This window comes from Salvelinus fontinalis, chromosome 34 (genome assembly GCF_029448725.1).
Source record: "Salvelinus fontinalis isolate EN_2023a chromosome 34, ASM2944872v1, whole genome shotgun sequence".
NCBI lineage: Eukaryota > Metazoa > Chordata > Actinopteri > Salmoniformes > Salmonidae > Salvelinus > Salvelinus fontinalis.
The window spans coordinates 14,009,633-14,022,551 of NC_074698.1; the positions used below are offsets into that span (position 1 = coordinate 14,009,633).

At 43.8% G+C, this 12,919-nt stretch overlaps 1 protein-coding gene across 1 annotated transcript; it reads left to right on the forward strand.

Moving 5' to 3' along the window:
• The first annotated feature begins 968 nt into the window (after positions 1–968).
• On the forward strand, positions 969–12,626 carry LOC129833207 (caspase recruitment domain-containing protein 10-like). Its single transcript, XM_055897618.1, has 24 exons — positions 969–1,158; positions 3,880–4,122; positions 4,633–4,770; positions 4,861–5,047; positions 5,365–5,503; positions 5,712–5,900; positions 6,008–6,127; positions 6,309–6,434; positions 6,779–6,949; positions 7,150–7,248; positions 7,798–7,834; positions 8,482–8,519; positions 8,794–8,882; positions 9,084–9,130; positions 9,248–9,368; positions 9,517–9,694; positions 9,794–9,917; positions 10,097–10,337; positions 10,563–10,629; positions 10,715–10,817; positions 10,923–11,081; positions 11,263–11,375; positions 12,002–12,117; positions 12,263–12,626. The coding sequence occupies exons 1-24, from the start codon at positions 1,152–1,154 to the stop codon at positions 12,468–12,470; spliced, it is 3,060 nt and encodes a 1,019-aa protein (XP_055753593.1). The 5' UTR covers positions 969–1,151; the 3' UTR covers positions 12,471–12,626.
• The last annotated feature ends 293 nt before the right edge of the window (positions 12,627–12,919 follow it).

Here is a 12,919-nt window from a genome sequence, read left to right on the forward strand (position 1 = left end):
ATTGTGTATGTAAGGCGTGTTCCCTCTATTGTAGACTGCTACAGCAGTTTTAGGAAAACTGATTCAAGATTTTGTAGTAAAAGAGAGACCATGAATGAGTCAGTGGACCAGGCCAGGGTGAGTCACATGCTGGGAAAAAGCCCCAGGGTATAGCTATCTAACAAAATATAACATAGGACAAATCTGTCCTATACATATTCAACAGAATTAATCAAATATGTAATAAAAACAACTGGTGTTATTGGTGTGAGCAATGAAACTTCCAAAGATATTGACGAAAGAAAGATAAATTAAACTGAGCAACTTTGTAAAGCAGTGGGTGGATTGCTCCACCTTGTGGAAAAGCCCTTTTCAAGCCCCTCATCAAAAGCAGCTTTAACACCTAATTGCGTTTAAGGGAGTAAACTCTAAAAGTTCAACAGTGAAAATGACTGATCTTCATGATCTTAGATCTGTATGGCCTGTTGAAATGGAAGTTGTCCTCTAGCCTAATGATGGCTGGTTACATTTGAACTATGGTAGGCTTTCCTTTTTAACAACATTTGTTTAAAGTTAACCATACACTGTGTGCACAGGAATATCGATTTCCAAAGACCAAGAACACTTTATTGCAGGAAATTAGCTTTAACGGTCAACTTTGGGCATGAAAACGGTCAAATTCCTCCGCTTTCTCAATTTTCAAACATAAAATTTCGCCCTTGGGTTAACCGGTGATACAATATTTGGGTTGACCTGGTTTTAACCTAAAGTAGCAGGCTTAAAAGAAAATGCCTGAGAGGAGTACCACATCCAGTTTTCATCAGAAAAGGAAGCCTATGTTGAATTAGCTGTATCCCTGAAAACCGGATACATCCGGTTGTTGGAAACTCCTGGTTTGGTCATCTGGAATGATCAGGACAGTTGTGAACAATTGCTGATTGGTGGAATATGGTATGTGCAGGCAATTGTGAGGAGGCGGGACTGCAAAATTGGGGAGGACTGTGATACTGCGTCCCAGGTACAACACAACCAGCTTCTCAACGCAATAGCATAGCCATACTGGAATAGTAGTTTACGTTTCTATGTACTCATTCATCCTTTTATGATTGATCAAAATGAAAAGTGGAATATCTGTCTGAGGAGTTTGCTTACAACACGATCAATCCTTGACAATGAGTGGTAAGTGGGAAATTAAGATTTCTTCTTTATTTTTAAAATGTATTTTACAGCTGACATTACATAATTTCTTACCTGACTTTTTCAGATAAAGTTAGATGACTCAATCGGGGGTGAAAAGTTGCGGCACTGAATGACACTTCGCCCTCCTTATTGTCTTGTCAGTCACAGTTATTTTTGGTATTGTAGGCTCCGTTTAAATAGTGTAGTAAATATTCATATTGCCAAGTAGTCTGAGAGGTGTTTATTTTTATTTTGAGATGTTGACACTGCTCTTCGAAAAAGTTGTTTTTGATAAAAAAGCATCTCATGATATCTGTTTTCTATTGACTACATGAGTAGTCTGCATGGGCAAAAGAGAGATGACAGGAAAAATTCCACAGGACAGATGTGTCTCGACCTGTCTGTCTGTTCGCGAGGGGGGCGTGGTTATGGAGCACTTACTTACCCCTCATTGTCGGTAAATAGGTAACTTTAAAACATATATTATGTGGCTTCAGAGTTCTGCAGAAAATGGTGGTGTCAGCTATGACACGGCATCTTAAATTGGAAAAAAAATCTATTTTGGTTATTGAACTACAGTAAGTGAAGGGGGTTTACACCCGGTAACGGAATTCGATCATGGGTCCCTGATCTGTACTACTAAACGTGTTGAGTCTCAATTGAACGTGTTTTTCTTAGTCCAGGGAGTTGGCACAACTGCTCCTCAGTAGTTGAGGAGATCTTTGTCTGCTATCGCAATAGGTTTTTAAGTGTGCGATATGAATCACACCAGTGTTTGCATTCTTGAGCTCCTAGACAGATTGAATGTCCTCCCTATCATTGTTTACGACCCACCAACCAACCTTGTGCAACACCAGGAGAAACTTGAGTAAATCATTGGTGCAGATAATGCACCATCAAATGTGTTCATAGTACTGGAAGTTAATCCTACAGCCTGTTATACAGTGCATTCGCAAAGTATTTAGACCCCTTGACTTTTTCAACATTTTGTTACATTATAGCCTTATTCTAAAATTGATTAAATATTTTTTTCCCCTCATCAATCTACACAATACCCCATAATGACAAAGCAAAAAGAGGTTCTTAGAATTTTTTGCAAATGTATATAAAAATAACTGAACTATCACACTTCCATAAGTATTCAGACCCTTTACTCAGTACTTTGTTGAAGCACATTTGGCAGTGATTACAGTCTGGAGTCTTCTTGGGTATGATGCTACAAGCTTGGCACACCTGCATTTGGGGAGTTTCTCCCAGTCTTCTCTGGAGATCCTCTCAAGCTCTGTCAGGTTGGGTGGGGAGCGTCACTGCACAGCTATTTTCAGGTCTTTCCAGAGATGTTTGATCAGGTTCAAGTCTGGGCTCTGGGTGGGCCACTCAAGGACATTCAGAGACTTGTCCCGAAGCCACTCCTGCGTTGTCTTGGCTGTGTGCTTGGGGTCGTTGTCCTGCTGGAAAATTAACCAACAACCCATTCTGAGGTTCTTAGTGCTCTGGAGCAGGTTTTCATCAAGGATCTCTCTGTACTTTGCTCCATTCATCTTTCTCTCGATCCTGACTAGTCTTCCATTCCCTGCTGCTGAAAAACATCCCCACAGCATGATGCTGCCACCACCGTGCTTCACCATAGGGATGGTGCCAGTTTCCTCCTGACTTGACACTTGGCATTCATGCCAAAGAGTTCAATCTTGGTTTTATTAAACCAGAGAACCTAGTATCTCATGGTCAGAGTCCTTTAGGTGCCGTTTTGTATACTCCAAGAGGGCTGTCATGTGCCTTTTACTGAGGAGTGACTTCTGTCTGGCCACTCTACCATAAAGGCCTGATTGGTGGAGTGCTGCAGAGATGGTTGTCCTTCTGGAAGTTTCTCCCATCTCCACAGAGGCCCTCTGGAGCTCTGTCAGAGTGACCATCGGGTTCTTGGTCACCCACCTGACCAAGGCCCTTCTCCCCCGATTGCTCAATTTGGCCGTGCGACCAGCTCTAGGGAGAGTCTTGGTGGCTCCAAACTTTTTCCATTTAAGAATGATGGAGGCCACTGTGTTCTTGGGGACCTTCAATGCTACAGAACTTTTTTGGTAACCTTTCCCAGATCTGTGCCTCGACACAATCCTATCTCGGAACTCTACGGACAATTCCTTCGACGTCATGGCTTGGTTTTTTCTCTGACATGCACTGTCAACTGTGGGACCTTATATAGACAGGTGTTTCTTTCCAAATTATGTCCAATCAATTGAATATACCACAGGTGGACTCCAATCAAGTTGTAGAAACATCTCAGGATGCACCTGAGCTCAATTTCGAGTATCATAGCAAAGGGTCTGAATACTTATATAAGGTAAATAAGGTATTCTGTTTTTAAGCAAACATTTACAAAACCTGTTTTCACGTTGTGGGGTATTGTGTGTAGATTGATGAGGAAAACGAATTACTTAATACATTTTAGAATAAGGCTGTAACGTAACAAAATGTGGAAAAAGTCAAGGGGTCTGAATACTTTCCGAATGTTCTGTAATGTATGTTAAATGCAAAATAATCCCCTACAGCTTTCATTGGAGCACAGCCATAAAAGTAAATCCTTCTGCTCCTTCTCACAATGCAGCAGACAATGGCCATAAACTGTATTATCAACATGGTTTGAGTCTGTTCTCTTTATAACACAGAATAACTTTGGCTCCTCTTTCAAACCAGTCCTGTATTAACTTGCTTCCTCTGTACCAGGCATCACAGTATTGGAGAAGGATTATGACACGGGACAAGAAGAGGGGCGGCCGGTGTCCCCGTTCTCTGACGAGTGCTGTGAGGAGCTGTGGGACCGGGTGGAGGGGGTGAGGCACAAGCTAACCCGCATCCTGAACCCAGCCAAGCTCACCCCCTACCTGAGGCAGTGCAAGGTCATCGACGAGCAGGATGAGGATGAGGTCCTCAACTCCACCCAGTACCCACTACGTATCAGCAAGGCTGGTGAGAGAGAGGGAGGTAGAGGGAATTGGTGGGAGCGAAAAAGAGAGGGAGAATGAGAGAAAAATTATGGAAGGGAATGAGAAGAGTGTAAAAGGTAAGTGAGAGGAGGCAGGGAGAGAGGGGGTACGTCGGAGAGAATGAGGTAAGTAGGGGTTTGTGCCGTGTGAGAAAAAGGTGGTTAGGAAGGATAGCAAGAGGGGAGTGAGAGACAGAGAGAGGGGAGACGGGTATGAGTAACGAGGCAGGAGATTGAGATGAAAGGAATGAAGGGGTGGCCACTAGCTAGGTAAAGGAGAGGGGGAGGTAGACAGATGGGGAGTGAAAAAGACGGGAAGAGAGGAAGAAACAGAGAGATGAGGTTAGAGAGGTGACAAAGAATGACAAAGGGATTACCTGGAATGTGAGTAGCTTTCACACTTGTGTCAGTACAGTACTTACAGTGTCTCCATCTTCAGGATGTATTGTCGTCTTCATCTTATAAACTTTAATGATGTCATAACTGTTAATCAGGACGTTTGATTGACATCCTGCATGGGCGGGGCCAGCGTGGCCTGCAGGCCTTCATGGAGTCTTTGGAGTTCTACCACCCCGAGCAATACACTCAGCTCACTGGAAAACAGCCCACCCAGCGCTGCTCCATCATCTTGGGTAAGGATTTGTCCCCAAATATCCCCCTTCCACTCCTGTATGACCAGTTCCCCCGTCCCTCATTTATCTCCACTGCTGCCCCCCCCCCAGATGAGGAGGGTCCAGAGGGCCTAACTCAGTTCCTGCTGCTTGAGGTGCGTAAGCTGAGGGAGCAGCTGCGGGGGAGCCGCGTGTGTGAGCGCCGCCTGTCCCAGCGTTGCCGTGTGGCCGAGGAGGAGCGCAGCCGGGCTGAACGCAAGACACTGGACCTACGACATGACCGGCTGCAGATGGAGAGGTACACCACACGGAACCACACATACAGGGCTTAAAGCACTGTGAGACAAATGACAGTATGAGAAGCATTAAAGTTTGATTCATTGAACTTCACAGGTAAAACCACACAAACATCTGGTTGTTATCCACAGGGCCCAACAATGTGCACTACACCCAAGGTGAATGACAGTATTTAGACCGGAATTTGAAACATCGAGAATGATATACATAAACTACATTCATGAGGAGCCATGGTCATGGCTGTCATACATTTTTTAATAGGGATGTACAGTTTCTATGTCCAGTGTACTGAGAGCTGGCTGAATGTGTCTCCCACAGGCTGCGTCAGGACTGGGAGGCAGGCAGCAGGGAGCTGGGCCGGCTGAAGGACAGACACCTGGAACAGGCTGTGAAATACTCTCGTGCCCTGGAGGATCAGGCCAAGGCCTCTGCACGTGAGAGAGAGCTACTGGAACAGGTATAGAGAGGAGAAGGGGACAAGGGGTCTTATGGGTTGTTGAAGGAGAGGGATGGTGACTGGGACAGAAGAAAGCAGCTGGAGAAAGATAAAAGGATGGATGGAGGGTATACATTTTTATTGAAAGAGCTGTTGGGACATGCCTTTATAGGAAGCCTTTTCCCTGGTAGGATTCCCTTGTAATACTCTTACTCAACCTTTTCTACAGATGGAGCAGCTGAAGACCAGACTGATGGAGGCAGAGAAAGAGACTGACAGTAGTCCTGTCTCTATTGCGCCAGTCAGAAGGAACAGTAGTGTCACCCATCGCACGAACGGCACCCCCGCTGTTCCCGAGAAGAGGGAGAAGCCAGTACAGCACATTGACATTAATAAGTCAGGTCACATTGAAACACAGGTCAGAGCCACCACTCAGAGTGAATCTGATTCACCCTCTGAGTTTGTGATGTTTTCCCGCTCCGACGGTGCTGCTCTAACTCTTGTATTGTTCCGTTTTGACCTCAGGCTCTGTTGGACATCCTGAAGCAGGACCGCAGGGAGGCAGCAGAGCAGAGACACGAGCTGTGTGGCAACATCGCCAGACTACAGGGAGAGCTGGAGAGCTCTGAGGATTTCAGGGACAAGGTGAGAGCAGAGAAAGGGCCTATTCACGCCATTCTGTCCCGTGATTCACTCTCAGAAGTTACTGAGCTGATGACAGTTTTCAAGTTGTCTTTGTTAAGGTTTCATAAAGTGTTAAAACATACCTCTTGTATATCAACACAATTGTATTATTCTGTCTTTGATGGTATGGTGTGTTGTGAAGCTGGAGTCTCAGTGTGAGCAGCTGCAGCTGAAGGTGAGGACTCTACAGCTGGACTGGGAGACGGAACAGAAAAGGAGCATTTCCTACTTCAACCAGATTATGGAGCTGGAGAAGGAGAGGGACCAGGTCAGTAGGTCTGAGTAGGGATATGGGTTAGAATCAAGTAATCAATGTATGGTAAGGTTTTTGTTTCTGTTGGTTTAAATTGTTCATGGCTGTTTGGAAACTGAATGCACATGCACAGAGGAATATTGAGGTTGGAGTGTTGAGTTTGAGGCCTTTTTGCTGGATAATATAAGGCCCTTCTCTGCATAGTTGCCCCATTACTCACCGTAATACATCATTTTTGTCTAGTCACACAGGTGTTTCCACTACTCAGTATCTCCCCCACTCAGTGTATGTCTGTCTCCTCATAACTCATCTCTCTGGCACGTTCTCTCCTCCTCCCTCTGATACTGTAAATCCTTCAGGCTCTGCGCAGTCGAGACAGCCTGCAGTTAGAGTATACTGACTGCCTATTGGACAAGAACCGCCTGCGTAAACGCATCGCAGAGCTTCAGGCCAATCTAGAGCAGCAGCAGAGAGAGCTGGAGAAAGAGAAGGACAGGAGCAGGGAGCAGAGTTCCCCCTGTATGCACTGTGTGAGTCTCAGCTACTGTATGTACACACATTCTCTGTACACACTTTTGATTATACTTGCACAACACAAGTGTGTTTTCCCTATTCTGTCAGACAGACAGTTTCACACACTCACAGAAATATGATAATGAAATTACAGTGTGGACCTGTTAGCCTTCTCCTGTACTCTTCTAATGTGATTGTCTCTCTGTCCCTCTCCTAGTCTCACCTGTCTCTGTGCAGCGAGGACCAGTGCTACGGGCCCTGCTGCTCCCTAGACCTCAGCCCTCTGCCCAACGGCACTCACCAGCTGCTCTGCAAGGTCAGAGTTCATCGCCATCTTATCATCTTCATTGGCAGCAGCTAGAATATTAGCAACATTCAACAGTAGCCACAACATTTATCTCTTCATAATCATGTAATAAATAGTCCTTGAGAAGTGTGGCAGTGTTGCTGTCCAACCCGTCTTTTAATTTGATTCATTCACAGACTTAAGTAGGTACCATTGAGCTGATCCCCATAATAATAATGATCATTTTACTTGTCATGATTATTCATGGTCTACTTACAGAGAATATTATTTTTTAGATCAGGGTGAAGCAACTCATGTGTGCTAATTAGGTCGTTGTTTTGCGTTAGAGTTAGAGATATGATGTTTTATGTATTGTTTATTTCACTTTTTGTTTTTTACTTACTTCACTTGCTTTGGCAATGTTAACATATGTTTCCCATGCCAATAAAGCCCCTTGAATTGAATTGAATTGATGTTGCCAGAGAGGAATTTGTGTAACTGTCAGCATGTTGGTACCTGTAGAATACCTTTCAGTGAACAGATGTTGATGATGTCTCTGTTTTCATTTCTGTGTCACAGTCTCCCTCTACAGACCAAACCCATGACCACTCTGAAGGTAAGCCTATATTTCAATTCAAATCAAATCAAATGTTATTTGTCACATGCACCGAATACAACAGACCTGCAGTAAAATTCTTACTCACGAGTCTCTAACTAACAATGCAGTTTTAAGAAAAATACCAACAAAAATATGAAATAAAAGTAACAAATAATTAAAGAGCAGCAGTAAAATAACAATAGCGAGGCTATATACTGGGGGTAGAGTTGAGATGAATGCAGTGGTTCCCAACCAGGGGTACTTGGCCTATCCAAAGGGGGTACTTGAGAAGACTCATAAGACCATAGGCTTACTGGTAAATGCACACGAGCGGTACTTTAAAGGTACTCTGGGCAGAGCAAAATATACTTGGTGGTAGAGTAACGGAAAAAGGTTGGGAACCACTGGATTAGGGGATTGGGGTTTTGCAAGGATAGCATTGAAGAAAAGAGCATTCCTGAGTTGATCCCTCTTTTTTTCATGTTTGCTTTATTTATTCTACATTTTTACATCACTGTAGCTGATGAAAGATAAACCTTGTATTTTAACTACTGTTTGAATAAGACATGATAGAAATAGGCATGGCCAGAACAAATGTTTTTTTTTTTACAACTTTGATGAGAGAGGATAGGCTTAGACTTCTAAATACATTATTTTGTCTGCAGGTTCCCGCTCAAACTCAGAGGAGAATCTCTTGACACCAGTGAGTTGTTGAATTACTCCACAACACTTTGTGACATGCCAACATATCAAAGCATCATGTCTCATCTAGCATTCATCTGTATTATATTAACAAATGTATTTTTCTCACTGAATAGTGTAGCTGTGAATACACACAGTATATGTGGATTGTTGAATAATTAATCAACTTTTTCAAGTTGTCAAGGAGACAATGAATAGGTTTAAATTGTGGGCCAGCATCGATGCTTTAGTCATTCTCTATTTCACTCTTTGTTTGTGTCCTGTGTGTTTTACAGACAGTGGACAGTGAGAGGGATGTTAACAGGCTCTCCATCTTCCCCTTCCCTCCCTGTATGAACTCCATCAACCGCAGGGTCAACATAGAGTATGTCATACCCATAGAATTAGGAAATATAATAATGATTAATTTAATAGGATATCTATGGTCATACCATAGGTGATCAACTTCTACATTATTCTCTGATATGGAGATATCACTCTCTTAAATCCCATGTTATGCTGTACATGCATTTAAAACTAAATAAATGATGATGAAAACTCCTCTGTTTGTTTTATCCCTTTACAGGTTTGACCTGGACTCCTGGGGCAGTGATGAGAATGAGAACCTCACAGGTTTGGTTTAGTTCAGTACATCCCTCCTGTCTGTCTAAGTCTGTAGTTACCTGTAATACCAGTAACCCCGGCTAAGTATAGATGTGTGTAGTGATGTCTCATTATGTTGTGTTTCAGGAGTCCAGAGTGAGGTCTCCCTGTCGAACTCCTGTAGCTCCCTGCATTCTCACCTCTTCCCCCCTGACCTCGTCAACCTGCCCCCTGTCCCACCCCACAAACCCAACTACAGCATTCTCGGGTATGTCTCCATCTCTTTGCTGCCTACATCAGGGCAGCTAATCCAACGTAGTGTAGGTACACTTGCTAACCCTTTATGGTGTGAGATATAATCTTAACTGTATACTGATAAGTGTAATTACCATCTCTCTTTCCACTTCCTCTTTCAGTTTCGAGCCCCTGTCCCCCGTACCTAGTCCCCCCACTACGCCCAAAAGAGGAAGAGGCAGCCTGGCAGATGACATCACCATCATTGGGGGCAACCGCACAGGCATCTTTGTTAGCAGCATCAGAGCTGGTTCTCCTGCTGAGCAGTGTGGTCTGAAGGAGGGCAGTGAGTTACTGGAGGTGAGAAACAAAAGCATACAGACAGATGGACAGGCAAACAGATAGTAGAAAAACAGCCACACAGGCCTGAGTATAACTGTCTCTCTCCTCCCTGCCCAGCTGGAGAAGGTTCTGTTTGGTGGGGGCAGTGTGCTGATGGGTCAGTGTACTGGAGAGGTGGCCCACTTTTCTCTGCAGTGGTGGACAGAGCCCTCTTCTCTCAAACACCAGACCAACACAGAGGGTGAAGTTCTGAGACAGCTTTTACAGTTGTTTTCCTTGACTGATGTGCTTTTCCAGTACAGTACACCTTTATAGTATATGGTCTTGGCCTTTATCCAGGCGTCAGGCTGTTTATAGAACAAAAAAGATAAAAGAATAGAGTATGTGTAACTAACTGCCTACCCCTTTTCCTCTTCTCAGCCTACTCCAAGTTATGTGCCCAGCTCCCTTCTCCTACCTTCTACGGTGCTGACTCCTTCTACGTGCGCGTCAACCTGGACCTGGACCCTCATAGCGACCTGCCCTGTCTGGGGGTTCGCTGTGATGACATAATACACGTCACTGACACCCGTTACAATGGGAAGTACCAGTGGCGCTGCACCCTGGTGAACCCCCGCACAGGCAAGCCCTTGCAGGCGGGGGTCATGCCCAATTACAACCGGTAAGGGAGAGGTGCCATGTACTGTAATAATGCCTTTGTGACAGAGTTCAAATTAACATGTTATATAATGTAAGACATTTTAATAAGCATGAGAAGAAGATTACACGTTCCATTAATCTATATCAGATAGTTGTGCAAATGTTTAACTTTGTTAGACTGCACTCACAAACTGCATGGGACACGTAGTGATAAATGTGTGTCCCCCTAAATATTTCTCTATCTCAGAGCCCAGCAGCTGTTATTGGTGAGGTTACGTACCATAGCCCTGGAGCAGAAGGATTTCAAGAAGAAAGTAAGTCTCCTCTTCTCCTTACTGTGTGTGAATCTCTGGTAACCAAGGGTAACCAGACTACTGATTCCTCCATTCCTCACTGTAGGTATCCAAGAAGGGCTCTGAGCGTGTGCGATTGGTCAAGGCTGTGTCCCCCAGCTGTCGTGGGATTGGTTCCACCCCACAGGTCCTTTACACACTCAGTAACCGTAAGCTCCTCCCATATGACTTTATTGATATTTTTGTTTGTCCTTTGAAGACTATGGTAAGATAAAAATGCATGAACCTAAATGTGTGTGTGTGTCTTTGCTCAGGTCATGAGGAGCACCTGATTCCTTACAGTATGGTCCAGCCAATACAGGTCAAGACCAAACGGCCTGTCATCTTCTCCCCCTCCCTACTCTCTCGCGGCCTCATAGAGAGACTGCTTCAGCCAGCAGAGTCTGGACTGGACTTCAACACCTGCCAACCAGGTACACACACACACACGCATGCAGACACACACATGGTTATTTACATACTGTCACTACACACTCAAATTTCAGAAGCACTAGTTGCATGATTGTTGTCCTTCTTGCATGGTCGGCTGTATTTAAAAGTAATTACTTGTAGATATGTTGTCTCTACCGCTTCTCATGGAGTGATGTATTTCAGAGCCAATCCCGGCCACAGAGAGAAATGACAAGAGTGTTTTCCTGCTAGATGCTTCCACCCCAGAGCAGGCTCTTGGAATCAGTCTGCAGTCTATTCAGGATGTAATAAGCCAGGTATAGACTCTTTCATTCATTCGCTCGCTCCCTCTCTCACACACACACAAACAAACACTTCCCATGTGGCAAAAACTGGTTGTGTCAATTTGTATTTTTTATTTAACCTTTATTTAACTAGGCGAGTCGGTCAAGAATAAATTCTTATTTACAATGACGGACTACCCCGGCCAAACTCTCCTCTAACTCGGACGACGCTGGGCCAATTGTGCACCACCCTATGGGACTCCCAATCACGGCCGGTTGTTATACAACCTGTAATCTAACCAGGGTCTGTAGTGAAGCCTCTAGCACTGAGATGCAGTGCCTTAGACCGCTGTGCCACTTGGGAGCCCCAAAATGTTGCTTCCACGATATTTCAACAAGAAAATGTCATGTAATGATGTTTAATCGACGTGGAAAACTGATTGGATTTGAAAAAAGGCATCAACATAAGGGAATTTTGTATTTTTTTCATCAAAGTTTTGATCTAAATCGAATGACATGGTGACATTTTTTGTTGATTTCACATTGAATTCATGTTAGTTGACAACTACACCTAATGTAAATCAAAACTACATGTTGAACTGATGTCTGTGCCCAGTGGGTTACCTTTCCCATATTGGTTTCTGTGTCTTGTCTCTCAGGACAAGCACTGTCTGTTGGAGCTGGGCCTGAGTAGTGTGGAGGGCCTTCTAAGGCAGGGGGTCTACCCTATCGTCATTAATATCCGACCCAAGAACAAAAAACACAAGAAGCTAAAGTAAGTGCCTGACTGACTATCTGTATTTGTGTGTGTTTACAAGACACTTTTAGATCATAAGTTATTCTATTTTTGTAGTTGTATGTTCTCTAATCCAATTTATAAACAGTAATAACAAAGTCTATCTATTTTGCCCCATTGACAGGAAGTTGCTGACCGGGCGAGGGGAGGATGGCGTGATGGAGGAGGTGTGTCAGGCGGACGAGCAGCAGCTGGAGACCCTGCCCCTGCTCTACCACACTTTGGAACCCAGCACCTGGAGCTGCACCGAGGATCTGCTTCTAGCCATACGCAATGTCATCCACAGCCAGCAGAAAGCACTGCTGTGGGTTGAGTTGGAAAGGCTCCAATAGATCCCAATGTTATCGCCCAGTTTTATTGTTTTACTAAGCTAAATTTGATACAATTAAAGATACATTTCACACACACCCATTTAGATACCTAGGTCTACCACAGTAAATTTTGAAGTTTCATGTTCATATGATGAATTAAACCTTACAAGCTCAGTAGTAACGTGTCTTTATGCTTTAATGTTGTATTTCTTGTCTACCTATGCTAAACATCAGCATTAAACAACCTTCATTAGTTAACAGAGCATCTTTTTTAATTCTTGAATAATTTATAATAATACATGGAATTTGTATAGCGCTTTTCTAACATCCAAAGACAATAATATTAGTATTTGGGTTTTGCCTACATTTGCCTTTGGTCACTAGTCACAATACAATAGCTTTTGAAAGTTCTTATAAAAGTAAAATGCATAAACTGCTTTATGGTTAGGAAAAACTTTGGCCGTTAGAAT

Excerpts from the sequence above, each read along its gene's own strand:
- LOC129833207 (XM_055897618.1), top strand. Across the intron at positions 4,123-4,632 it reads ACTACGTATCAGCAAGGCTG|GACGTTTGATTGACATCCTG; the intron begins GTGAGAGAGAGG and ends ACTGTTAATCAG. Across the intron at positions 10,338-10,562 it reads GTCATGCCCAATTACAACCG|AGCCCAGCAGCTGTTATTGG; the intron begins GTAAGGGAGAGG and ends TCTCTATCTCAG.